The 13,267-nt window shown below is 38.6% G+C and overlaps 1 protein-coding gene across 12 annotated transcripts in view; it reads left to right on the top strand.

Moving 5' to 3' along the window:
- Positions 1-2,618: 2,618 nt before the first annotated feature.
- Positions 2,619-13,267, top strand: part of LOC139354220 (uncharacterized) — a 47,387-nt gene continuing 36,738 nt past the window's right edge. For 3 of the 12 annotated variants that reach the window (XR_011605365.1, XM_070998469.1, XM_070998467.1), the window contains exons 1-3: positions 2,619-2,870; positions 6,080-6,275; positions 6,330-6,542. Coding sequence is in view for 6 of the 12 variants with exons in the window: in XM_070998469.1 (XP_070854570.1) it covers positions 2,634-2,870; positions 6,080-6,275; positions 6,330-6,542 (646 nt within the window). In the remaining 6 variants the exon portion in view is untranslated. Of the gene's footprint in view, positions 2,871-6,079; positions 6,276-6,329; positions 6,543-7,040; positions 7,130-7,176; positions 7,214-8,343; positions 8,381-13,267 lie in introns of those variants that run through there. The other 9 variants (XR_011605366.1, XM_070998468.1, XM_070998470.1 and 6 more) reach the window with 8 other exon arrangements.

Genomic DNA, 13,267 nt, shown 5'->3' on the forward strand with positions numbered 1-13,267 from the left:
CCACCAGCATTCACTGATATTGCATGAACACCGGACCGAAAAAAGATCTGTTCTCGCACAATTTAACAATCGCTCAAAAAAGGGTCGTGTGGATTGGTGTAAAAAAAATTTGAAAAAAATAAACAATCGCGGTGTTTCAAAAGAAGTATATGAGTCAAAAATGAAACCGCAATCGATCGTCTGGGTCTTTAAAGACAAGCCAAATCCAACGAAAATTGTTCGTGGAAGAAGATGAATATTGATAATTATTGTTAAAAAAATCAAATTAGTTTTTTGAAGGGGTAATATTGGGAGTCTGGATCGAGTCCTTCGTCATGATCAAGAGTGTCAGCAAGCCATAATGCAGGGTTCAGAGAGAAACTGTCTGGAAAATGAATTTAAATTGCGGAAATTTTGCCCGTGTGGTTATATTTAAATTTTGTTGTTCATGCCAAAAGGGTTTTGAATTTCTAGAGGTAGAGTCGAGCTGCAGTTTTCTCCAGATTTCTACATCTCGCTCTCTTATACTGCCCTCGACTTTCCCTCTCCAACTCTCCCCTAAGACACCGCTCCGCTCCAAAGCGATTTAGTTAAGCTATGCTAAAGCAGTCCATATTTCCAAGTCATAAAATAAACACAGTCATTAAAAAGTTATATCCAAAAGTAATAAAGATTTTGCAATTCATGCGAGATTACACACCGCATGTGCTCAATAATACGCCACCAAGCCGCTTGGGGTGCTATAGGCTAGTTTGACGCTGTAGGCTAGGTGGTGCTATAGAAGTAGAAGATAGATGGTGCTATGGCTAGGTGTGTTAGTAAAAAATGCAAAGTTGCTTTAATCACATATACATCCCTCTCACACTCCGGTAAGCTGAGTAACGGGTAATAGTCGAGGCCATTGACTGTAGCGTTTTCTCTACGTTGATTATTCCCTGCAAGCATTTTCTATCGCGGAAGACACTATTTAGTGATTTCAAGAAGATGAAAATGCTCGTCCACGAAATCGCATTCGGATCACAGAAGTGACTTCCTTCGGGAAAAAATGTGCCACTTCGGCGACACTTCCAAAGGTAACGCAGAACTGACTTCAAAAGTGTCGCCGAAGTGGCACATTTTTTCGCGTTAAGAGTCACTTCCACGATCCGAATGCTTTTAGAAGATACCTAGAAACGTTCTTACCAATTGGAAAATCGTGAAAAAACATATTCTTTTACATTACAAATATGGTTTTTGTTTAGTCAAATATGTGGAAAACTGTTGGATGCTGCGGTTTTCCGCAGTTAAACGACAAGTAATGTCCACAGCTGGCTTGTCAGTAAATAGCATTAAATAATATTGTAGTATAGATTCACGCTAAGGACGTAATTGGCACCTTTTGTTGAGAGGGACATTTAAATATGTTATACAATTAAAAACTTTTAGAAAAAAAACTATTTTTTGTAAATGCACAAATTTGATCCAAAACCACAGACAAGTCGCGAAACGAAGTAACGCTCGGGCGAAAATATAAGCGTAGATCCGAAAAATTTTCCGAAAAAAAGGGGTAACGGAAAGTTATCGCGACCTCTTCTTATGGCGTGTGTTTACCCACTAATTATGTTTTTTGTAACTTTTGTTCTATCATTTTTCTGTTGCCGAGATGTGTCTCAAAGGTTACTTTTTCGCGATTCCCGACCCTTTTTGTTTTTGTAAAATGTTTTCTGTCGCCTTTCTATCGCGCAAAAGTGTCTCAGAAGTTACTTCTTTCCGATCCCGACCCTTTCTATCGTCCTGTATTGACTTCTACGCGATATCAGAATTTATAGTTTTTGTTTACTAAGAAGGGACTTCTGAACGACAGGCGATAGAACTATCGCCCTTTTGCTTGCAGGGATAGTTCTTTTTGTGTGTATTTGGTTGGTTGCTTATGAGAGAGTGTACAAAAAAAAGTTGTTCACCAAACTGAGTAAGTGAACATGTTTCTTCCTATTTGTTCTTTTTTGTTTACCTGCTCTGTTTTTTGCTCACTTGTTTCTTTTTGTTCACTTGCTTAGTTTGGCTCATTTTTGTTCAGTTTTTCAATTTGTCTCAAAAAGGATTTTTTCTGAATTTTTGCATACGGTCCTACATAAAATCAGCTGTTTTTACGGTTATCGTAGAGAGAACAAGCGAGTTCATCTTTTTGTATATTTGGTTTCAAATTCTCACTACGATGTGATCTAGAAGGTAAAGCGAAATTTTGAGCCCTTTTGAGCATTTAGGAGATCAGCAGGCCAATGCAAATATTGCAAGACAACAACAAGCTGTACAAGTGATCAGGTGAGCAAGTGAACAAGTGAGCAAGTGAGTAAGAGAGAAAGTGAGTAAGTGAACAACTGAGCACGAGAGCAAGTAACAACTGACTCATTAAAAAAAAGAACAAGTGAACATGTTTACCGAAATGAGCATAATTTACCCAACACTAGTACGTGTACATTTCACACATTACATGTTAGAGAAAGGTGCTTTATTAAACAATAATTTAGTGATACTTGACCGTTAAAGAGTACATTTAGCGATCAGCGATCGCAGGAGCTGCCTGAAAGCTTAAACAGTCAAACAAATTTTGTTTCTCAACAAAAACGATTTTTTTAGTAATCTCTTATTAAATTTTTTTTATTTTTCGATAAAAAATGTATAGTTTTTATGAACGTGGTTATAAACAAAAAATAACTTGCATTGTAGGTGAGCGGTACGATTTCGTAATAACTGCGGATCAACCTGTTGGAGCTTATTGGATACAGCTACGTGGACTTGGGGAGTGTGGTATTCGTCGTGCACAGCAACTGGCTGTTCTGCGGTACGCCCGTGGACCTTATCAGCCGGTCTCTTCGCCGCCAACATACGACGTTGGAATTCCGCAAGGTGTGGTAAGTATTTGTTTGGCTAAAAATACCACTAAATAATGATGATTTCTAAAAACTTGTTTGCCATTCTTTAAGTAAAAAAAAATGGCAAATCGTTTTTTTTTGGAAATTTTCCGAACGAATATCCCCAAAAAACATTAACTTAATATGTGCTGATTAAATGAAAACCTAAAAAAACTCGTTTATCTGTACCTGGCGATTCGGTGTTTTTTGAGAGCCCAAGTTGGCTTAATTTATTGACATACTTAAAAGGGCTTAAACGGATTTGATTAGCGGAAATTCTCGTGGGGTCACTACAATAGAGTCTGTTCAATTTTCACTACGATAGCCTGAATGAACACTTATCCTTGATCAATTTACTAATAGCAATGAAGAAATCATTTGTCGTTAAAAACATTAAACATGCTAGTTTGAAATTTTGTTTTTCAATAAGGACGCTTTAAAGGTAGACCAATAGGGACAGAAAACGTACCACACAGTAAGGTTTGTCCATTCATCATGGAAATTTGTACAATCCAAGATCGAGTAGAAATTATTACAACTAACTACCAAAACTCGGAGTCAGTCTCTCTCAACCAATCTCACACAAGTCGCTCTCAAGCGTTGGGCATCACTGAGACGTCGTTTTGGTGATTTTTCAGAAAATATCTTGACTTACATCCTTACAAAATAAAATTGAAAAACTGAATACGCAACGATTGATAAACTTCGCATGACTATCGAACGTGAAATTTTAGCAGTGTCGAACGATTCTGCATGCGTGTTATGCAAAACAAATCCGAGTTTCATATATAATGGCATCTAATTTACTTCATCTACATCTAATGTTACTTATTTAAAAACTTTTGTAGAGCTCCTTTTGAAACCCCCGTTATAAGCCTAGTACTTAGATCGGCAACCATTTTCTCTAGTCGAAAAGTCGTATTCTTTGCAGTGAGAACGAAGTTTTCACAGCAAAGCATGTAGCATGGTCTTACTGTCAAGCCGCTGGGTTTGTTTGCTTGTTTGTATATTTAGTTTGAACATACTGTGTGTGTTTTTATTTATGTAAATAGTACTTTAAACTTTCGACGCATGCTGCCCAGGTAGGGGGAGTCGGATTGAAAGTTGGACACCGCATTACTAGTGGTTCTGCAACCAAATTCTATTAGCCAGAAACTACTTTCTTTGCGAGGAACCGTCCCTCAGGATTTTCATGTAGAGAGCGACTTCCCACTTGGCGTGCTTCTTCCCAATGGTCTTCTCGATCTTCTCCAGCACTTCCACTCTTTCATTGCATCGCCTTGTTGTGGTAGTTGTAAGTGCCCGCAAGTACTTACAATCAAAATTCCAACTGTTATATAATCACTACATGCATATATTGCATATATTTAAAAATATTGAATAATGCACGTTGTTAACTTTATCCAAAAATGAATTATCCAGAAATATATTACTTAATTGAAGTACTAATATTGCAAGCATCTTCATCAAAAGAATGAATGAATTATTTTTCAACAGTTTTTTTCAGTGCTTACTAGTGCATACAGCAGACTTACAGTCGACCAAAATTACCATATTTCGGCTTTGTTGAGCTCCTGCGCTGGCATTTCTTCAGCGCCAGAATGAAACAGAGAAAAGTCTATAAAAAGTTTATACATTTTTAGTCAGTATTTTTAGGAGTTTAGGTGATATCTGTTATTGGCGTTACGAGATTTTTTTGAAAAGAAAATGAATTTGCTCTGCAATGCCTCAAGTCAGCTGTTATACAAAAATTTTTGTTAGTGCAGGACCAAAAAGCCTTTCCACGGCTCGGAAATCAGCTAAAAAGGAGAAAATGCATTCGCTCTGCAATGTCTCAAGTCAGCTGTTATAAGAAAATTGTTGTTGGTGCGGGACCAAAAAACCCTTCCACGGCTCGGAGGTCAAGTAATGTGAATAAAACTCATTTTAAATGCAAATGAAAAATTCCAGATTTTCAAAGTTTCCCGAGTTGTTGACCACAATAGAATTCTCAATGTAGCCTATTTATTTATTCGGCAAAATTAAAAGATGGCATTATAGTTGTGATAGAATATCAGCACTAGCATGTATTAACAAATTTAACAAGGATGAGTGTTTCAATCAGGCTAACTTGGTGAAAATTGAACAGAGTTTTTTGTGGGGCAACCATTTTTAAGAAAAACGTATCCGAAAAAAAAGTTTTTTTTTTCTCTTTTTGCGGTCTAGTAGTCCATTTCTACAAGGAACGACATCCTTCTTGGAGGGTTTTGGCAACTAGTGTAATGTACGTTTTGGTGCAACAGTTGCTGTGTCTTTCAAGAAGAACATAAGCTGGAGTTTTGGGCATTAGCTTAAAAATAAGATGAGATCATTTGCTGAGTGCAGAAATCCTTGGTCGTTGGCCCTGCACCACCAAAAATTTACTTAAAATGGCGCCATAGCAGTTGATTTGCATTTCCTTCCCAAAAAAACTCCAAAGCCCCCAAGTACAAAAAAACACCGAAGCTCGTATAAAATACTTAATAAAACACTGAAATGAATCGATTTGAGTGTGTGGTCCAAACTCACTGCAGCGTGTTGTAGCGACTTCCCGTTTTTTTCTAGTACAGGTATTTCTTATGGAAAACATCTGAGTGAATAGGCCATTAGCGCCCGACAAAGTAAGACTGGGTAATTTGGGTAAATTCATTAGAATGCACGAAGATTGCACTACTTTTGATTCCTCAAATGATGAATTTACATATAAAGGCTGCATTTATCGCTTATCGATAAAAAATATCAGAATTTCTATTGTTTTATAAACTTGAAAGTTGATAAATGGCGGATGGGCAAGGTCTAGCAAAAGAAAAAAACTGCTAAATTTCAAATCTTTTGGATTAACAGTACAATAAGCTATAAGGATACGAAATCATGTTACAAATGTATGTAGAAAAGTTGAATACTAACATAGTTAAATTGAATGGTGTTGTGCTTTTAGAATTGATTTGTTGTAAATACACTTTTTAAAAGGCCAACAGCGTAATTTGGAACTTAGTACATAAAAATTTACATTTATTTTTGTTAAAACTACAATCAAATGTAATGTATATTTCTCTATATTTTTTATTTTTCAATATGTACATTATCACCAAAATACATATAAACGTTATTTACCAATTCATGTACATAAAAAACACAAAATACTGTCTTGTTTTACGACCGACAAAAACGTACCAAATTATTAAAAAAAGGTCATGAATCCTTTGGACGCCCAATGCAACCGACAACGAAACGATGCCATATGCGTAAGCCAACTTAAAAACGCTCTTGAGATTGATCGTGGAATATTGGCAGAGAAGCCAGACGTAAAGATTTTTCTACCGTTTCGCTTTTTCGTATATCGAGCTGAAGATCTTTTCCAGCCGAACACATATAACAGATTTTTGGGTATGTACAAATAATAAGTTTTTTAAATAAATTCGTTATATGAAAACATTTTAGTGGCACCCACCGGAGACCATGTGATATCACTTATCGATGAGATTTCATACCTGTCGGCACCAGCGCCACTGACTTCTCAGTATAATGATATAAACCCAGAACAATTTTGTAACGGAGACAATCGTCCTGCGGATTGTGGACCAAACTGCATGTGCACTCACAAGATTGATATTCCACTCAACGCAATTGTAGAAGTAGTTTTAGTAGATGAAGGTAAGATTTTTTTTTGTACTACCTACTTTTCAACAAATTATTCGCCTATCCCTCTTCCCACAGAGATCCATCCACCATATACCATCCGTTGAACAGATGATCTATACGGTTTTGCCTTTTCGAAAATTTGTCAGTTAGTTCTGCATCCACATATGACGGACTTTAACGGACACTTTTATACTTCTTAGGCGATGATTTTTAGGTGTATGTCTGTGTTCTTCTTCTTGACAGTGAAAATTGAGAGATTCACTACGAAAAAGTAAACAATGACAGGGAACATTTGAAATTGGAAGGCGCTGAAGCAACAGGTTTGGTTTGATAAGCCACAAGTCTTTGGATCAGCTGTTATCGGATGGTAGATGGTAGATGTGGGAAACTGAGTTTAACATTTGTCGAAAATCCCAACCGATTCGAACGGATGGACTCTATTGGAAGAGGGTATTAGCTCGCATCTATCAACAATATGGAAACATTTTTTGTTTTCGAACATTTTTACAGTAATAGCCTCTGCACACATTCGCCTAAAGTGTGGAAATTTTAAGCAGATTCTGGTTCACATGGAGAATCGCTGAGGCGAACAGCTAATCGGCATAAAACCGTATCCAAAGGGAGAGGACGTGCAGATTCAGCTGCTCCGAAAAAAGTCTAAATGCATTTTTCATTGCTATTAGGTAAATAATCAATGATGATTTAGCCAAGCGAAGTGAAAATTAAATAGGGACTGTTTTTGGCCAACAGTAAGGCCAGTTAGAACTGTTTGGACCCTTTTAAGAATTTATAACACCTTCATCACATACTCCTCTTTGACTATACCAATTATTAGCATTAATTGGGGAGATGAATGCGCCTTCAAATGTTTTTTAAGAGGTCATTCCATGAAAGATAAAAGCTGGAGGTTGGTCGTTTCTTTAAGAAAGAGCATAGCACAATTTCCTTACAAAATGAAATCGATTTCTGGGTTCTTTGGGCCTGCACCAAAAAAAATGACCTTGTTACGGTGACATTACAGTTAAAATGCACTTCCCTTTCAAAAAAATCACGTAACGCCAAGTACAAAAATCACCTACTCTCGTAAAAAGTACTGAATAACAAGAAAGGAAGTTAATTTCGGCAATCCGAAGTTTGTATATACGTGCAGTTATAATTATAACATTTAAAAATCAAAAACCCCACGAGAAGAAAATTGGAATTAGAATTTAAATTTTTGTTTCGTAGACGTATCGACTCAAGTGATAATGACTTGAATCTTCTAACACCGTTAGATTGCTAAGTCGTCGAATTTCGGTCAGCTGTTTATCATACGGTTTCACCTTTTCGAAAATTTCTCAGTTAGTTCTGCATCCACATATGACGGACTTTAACGGACACTTTTATACTTCTTAGGCGATGATTTTTAGGTGTATGTCTGTATTCTTCTTCTTGACAGTGAAAATTGAGAGATTCACTACGAAAAAGTAAACAATGACATGGAACATTTGAAATTGGAAGGCGCAGAAGCAACAGGTTTGGTTTGATAAGCCACAGGTCTTTAGATCAGCTGTTATCGGATGGTAGATGGTGGATGTGCTATGTGGGAAACTGAGTTTAACAGTTGTCGAAAATCCCAACGGAACGGATGGACTCTATTGAAAGAGGGTATTAGCTCGCATCTATCAACAATATGGAAACATTTTTTGTTTTCGAAAATTTTTACAGTAATAGCCTCTGCACACATTCTGGTTCACATGGAGAATCGCTGAGGCGAACAGCTAATCGGCATAAAACCGTATCCAAAGGGAGAGGACGTGCAGATTCAGCTGCTCCGAAAAAAATCTAAATGAATTTTTCATTGCTATTAGGTAACTAATCAATGATGATTCAGCCAAGCGAAGTGAAAATTAAATAGGCACTATTTTTGGCCAACAGGAAGGCCAGTTAGAACCGTGGACCCTTTTAAGAATTTATAACACCTTCATCACATATTCCTCTTTGACTATACCAATTATTAGCATTAATTGGGGAGTTGAATGCGCCTTCTAATGTTTTTTAAGAGGTCTTTCCATGAAAGATATAAACTAGAGGTTGGTCGTTTCTTTAAAAAAGAGCATAGCCATATTTCATTACAAGACGAAATCGATTTCTGGGTTCTTTGGGCTTGCACCAACAAAAATGACCTTGTTACGTTAACGCCAAGTACAAAATCACCTACTCTCGTAAAAAATACTAAACAACAAGAAGAAAGTTAACTTCGGCAATCCAAAGTTTGTATACCCTTGCAGTTATAATTGTAACGATTAAAAATACAAAAAAACTACATTCCCAATGGTATAAGATAATATGTCAGGAAACACCGAAGCTATAATTTGTTTCATATTATTTTCCCTCCCATTTCCCGATCGTTCCTATGGCAGCTATATAATATAGTCGTCCGATTTTGATAAAATTAAAATCGAAATTCAGAACTAACTAAAAAATGTTATTTCCAAGCATAGAAGGTTATATGTTAAAAACACCGAAGCTATAATTTGTTTCATATTATTTTCCAACCAATTTTCCGATTATTCCTATGGCAGCTATATGATTTTGATACAATTAAATTCAAAATTCAGAACTAATTGAAAAATGTTTTTTCCAAACTTTGGAGGTTATATGTAAAAGAAACACCAAAGATATTAAAAAAAAAATTTTTTTTTCCTTTTTTTCCTATGGGAGCTATAAGATATAGTTGTCCTATCCAGCTGGTTCCGACTTATATACTACCTGCAAAAGAAAGAAGACTTTTGGGAAAGTTTCAGCCCGATAGCTTTAAAACTGAGAGACTAGTTTGCGTAGAAACGGACGGACGGACGGACATGGCTAGATCGACTCGTCTAGTCATGCTGATCAAGAATATATATACTTTATGGGGTCGGAATCGTCTCCTTCACTGCGTTGCAAACTTCTGACTGAAATCAATATACCCTCTGCAAGGGTATAAAAACACCAAAGATATAATTTTTTAACATTTTTTTTCCGATTATTCCTATGGGAGCTATAAGATATAGTTGTCCGATCCGGCTGGTTCCGACTTATATACTACCTGCAAAAGAAATAAGACTTTTGGGAAAGTTTCTGCCCGATAGCTTTAAAACTGAGAGACTAGTTAGCGTAGAAACGGACGGACAGACGGACATGGCTAGATCGACTCGTCTTGTCATTCTAATCAAGAATATATATACTTTATGGGGTCGAAAACATCTCCTTCACTGCGTTGCAAACTTCTGACTGAAATCAATATACCCTCTGCAAGGGTATAAAAACATTGGAATATTCTCGTCTTTTTCTAGCATGTGTATTTCTTATAGAAAAAAAATCGATGAAGCGGAAGCCCTCCAGTGAGTGTATAGGGTACTCACTGAGTACTCACTTTAATCAAAAACCCCACGAGAAGAAAATTGGAATTAGAATTTAAATTTTTGTTTCGTAGACGTATTGACTCAAGTGTAATGACTTGAATCTTCTAACACAGTTAGATAGCTAAGTCGTCTAATTTCGGTCATCTGTTTATCAGCTGTCCCATACAAATCAAATTAGAATTTTTAGGAATTCAACAACCTCAAGGGTTTTGAAACGATCTCCGTCAAATTAGCGTCAATGAGTTAGTAACGAAAATGGTGGAATTTGGAAGATGCTGGCTTTAGGGGAGCAAATTATAAAAAAAAAAAAATGTGGTTAAAGAAAAGAAGTGGCTAAAAGCTTCATTTAATAAATTTGGGTCCCAATACTTTTACTAATTGCTCCCCCACAGATGTAGAATCAATATCTAAGAAGTTGATTTAAGCTTCTTAAAGCATGGTTTTCCGTACGTATTGGTTTTTGTCTGAACATTTTGAATGATCTCAAACTGTGGGAAACAATGACAGACTGTCATCTGTTAAACAGATTGATGTTAATCACAAAACGTAAGGCGTAACTGACTGCCTTTCGCCACTGCCTTTCCTTGAACTTCATTTGCAAACGTATAAGGCTGCGCGCGCTGGATCAGTTTCCGTTCTGCCTCCGCGCACTCGGCAGATGTAAGACAGTAGGCCTCACACTCGTCCCTTAATCCTCGGCACCGTCGTATGAACCTGAAGATCCCCGCTTTGGCCCTGACCAATCGATTATAATTCGAAAATCTCTGTAAAAATATAAACTCGTTTGCATTTTCCAGTGTAAACTCACACGGCTGCCCCTTGGCTAAGGCCCAGATGGCGTTGTGGCCTCGTCGCGTCATCTGCCTCGTTTTCGGCAGACGGTAGCTACCTCCATTGAGACACCTCCGTTGACTCTAAGATCTCCGCCACGAACTGGTTATACCGCCGGTGGTTGCTGCTTATCCAGTGCAGCACGGTCTTAGAGTCAGTCCATGACACGCATGCTGATCGATACGTCGTGCTCTCGTCTTACGGTGTCCATCAGCCTGGTTCCTAATACAGCTGCTTGGAGCTGCAGGCGTGGAGCGCCAGTATTATATGAGCATGGCGAACAACCGACTCCGAACGTCATCACCACCATTTCGTACAGATCTGGATCTCGCCGGTCATCTCCATTCCTCCACAGGAATCTCTGGGCGCATCTATCCTGGGACTGCATCAGCACCTGATGACACATCTTCTTTATGTCTGCCCAGACCGCAACTGCTCCTTCCCGAAAATGGAAGAGCACGGCTGGCAGAGACTTGAACTGTTGTGGTCCTTTGAGTAGAACTGAATTCAGAGATGTATTGCCAACCTTTGCTACGGCATCGAAGACTAAACAGATCTTTCCGGTCTTAGTTGGGTTCTCGACCCTGAACGGCAGGTACCAAATCTTGTCAGATCTTGTTGACGTAGTCCTCCATGATCGAGTTGTCATCCCGTCTCATCTTCCTTTCAATGACGACCAGTCTCTTGAGTGTCATGTTATAACTGTGTGGCAGGCGCACGTTATCATCTTTCCACCGCAATCCAGTTTGGTATCGTTGGCCTACTCGCCTAGTCGTCTCGTCTAGAATTCCCAAAGCCCGTGCATCGCCACTAGCTGCGACTGGTGGCGCCGGTTTTACTCCGAAATTCTCTATTTCGAAATAGTCGCTGACCATCTTCTCAAGATGATCATACTGTGGGAAGGCTAGGAGGCACGATCTCTGGATTGGTGTACTCATCTGACTTCTTACAGGCCCAAAAACCACCCAACCAAGTTTGGTGGAGGCTGCATAAGGTCCTCCTGCTCCGAAGCTTCTATTTTGCATAGGTATTCCTAAGTGCGCATGGTCTAGTCCAAGTAAAATCCTCGGGACCGCATTACGATACGGCTTCATCGGAAGTCCTGAAAAAGCCTTCGCAGCATTGACATCTTCTCGAAGCAGACCTGGCATCGAAAGATTGTTTGTGAGACCACATACACATTTTTCAAACCATGGCGTTTCGGTCAGCCCAACGAACGAACGTTTTTTTCTATACGAAATACATAGGTCAGTTCTACCCTTATTATACCCGTTACTCGTAGAGTAAAAGGGTATACTAGGTTCTTCGGAAAGTATGTAACAGGCAGAAGGAAGCGTTTCCGACCCCATAAAGTATATATATTCTTGATCAGGATCACTAGCCGAGTCGATCTAGCCATGTCCGTCTGTCCGTATGAACGCTGAGATCTCGGAAACTATACAAGCTACAATACTGGGATTAGGCATGCAGATTCCTGAGATTCCTGCGCAGCGCAAGTTTGTTTCAGCAGAGTGCCACGCCCACTCTAACGCCCACAAGCCGCCCAAAACTGAGGCTCATAAAGTTTTGATGCTAGAATAAAAATTTTATCTGAAATGCATTGTTTTCGTCAATACCTATCGATTGACCCAAAAAAGTTTGCCACGCCCACTCTAACGCCCACAAACCGCCCAAGCCCACAATTTTCATGCTTGATACAAAATTTTAACTGAAATGTATTGGTCTCGTCAATACCTATCGATTGATTCAAAAAAGTTTGCCACGCCCACTCTAACGTCCATTACGCTTAAATCTGTCTACCGCCGGTAGGCGGCGCATTTTAATCTCGCTTTGCTGCTTGTATATCTCCATTTCCCTTTGGTCCCATTAGCTGAGTAACGGGTATCTGATAATCGAGGCACTCGACTATAGCGTTCTTCCTTGTTTTCACAATCAGTTTTACATACCGCAGTCTAGCCACCCAGTCTCTTTGATCACTCCAATCGGAATAAATCTGAGCGAAAGATTTGGCATACACCATTTCGACGAGTTACAACATCGATAACATATACTGAAATACTTGGCGATACATTTAAATTACTAAACCTTGAGCGTTATGTTAATCCGTTCCACGACACCCTATTAAAAAGCAGTTGGACATAGAAGATAGGAATTATAACACGTCTTTGCAATGACACCAGACATTTTTTGGTCATGACGCGGGGTATGGAGGTATAAGCAGGAATGTGATCGCGTCGTGACAACGTAAGGACAGTTACTGTAATACCATACAACGGGCATTACGAGTTATGTGATGAGGGTGAGCCAACGAAGGTCAGCTCTACTTGAGATACTGGTTTAGTTCGGGACCCATTCCAGGAGGGAAGAAGTAGATCCACGGAATAATAAGTTGAGTTAATGGTTAATATATTCTTGAATATATGTGTGCTTGTACTACTTGGATAATTCGTCGAGTCGCACGCTGAGTCTGTGATTCTTCGAGTCAACCGTGGACATAAAATATAATAATATGCTGACCAG

Source organism: Drosophila suzukii, assembly GCF_043229965.1.
Source record: "Drosophila suzukii chromosome 2 unlocalized genomic scaffold, CBGP_Dsuzu_IsoJpt1.0 scf_2c, whole genome shotgun sequence".
NCBI classification, from domain to species: Eukaryota; Metazoa; Arthropoda; class Insecta; order Diptera; family Drosophilidae; genus Drosophila; species Drosophila suzukii.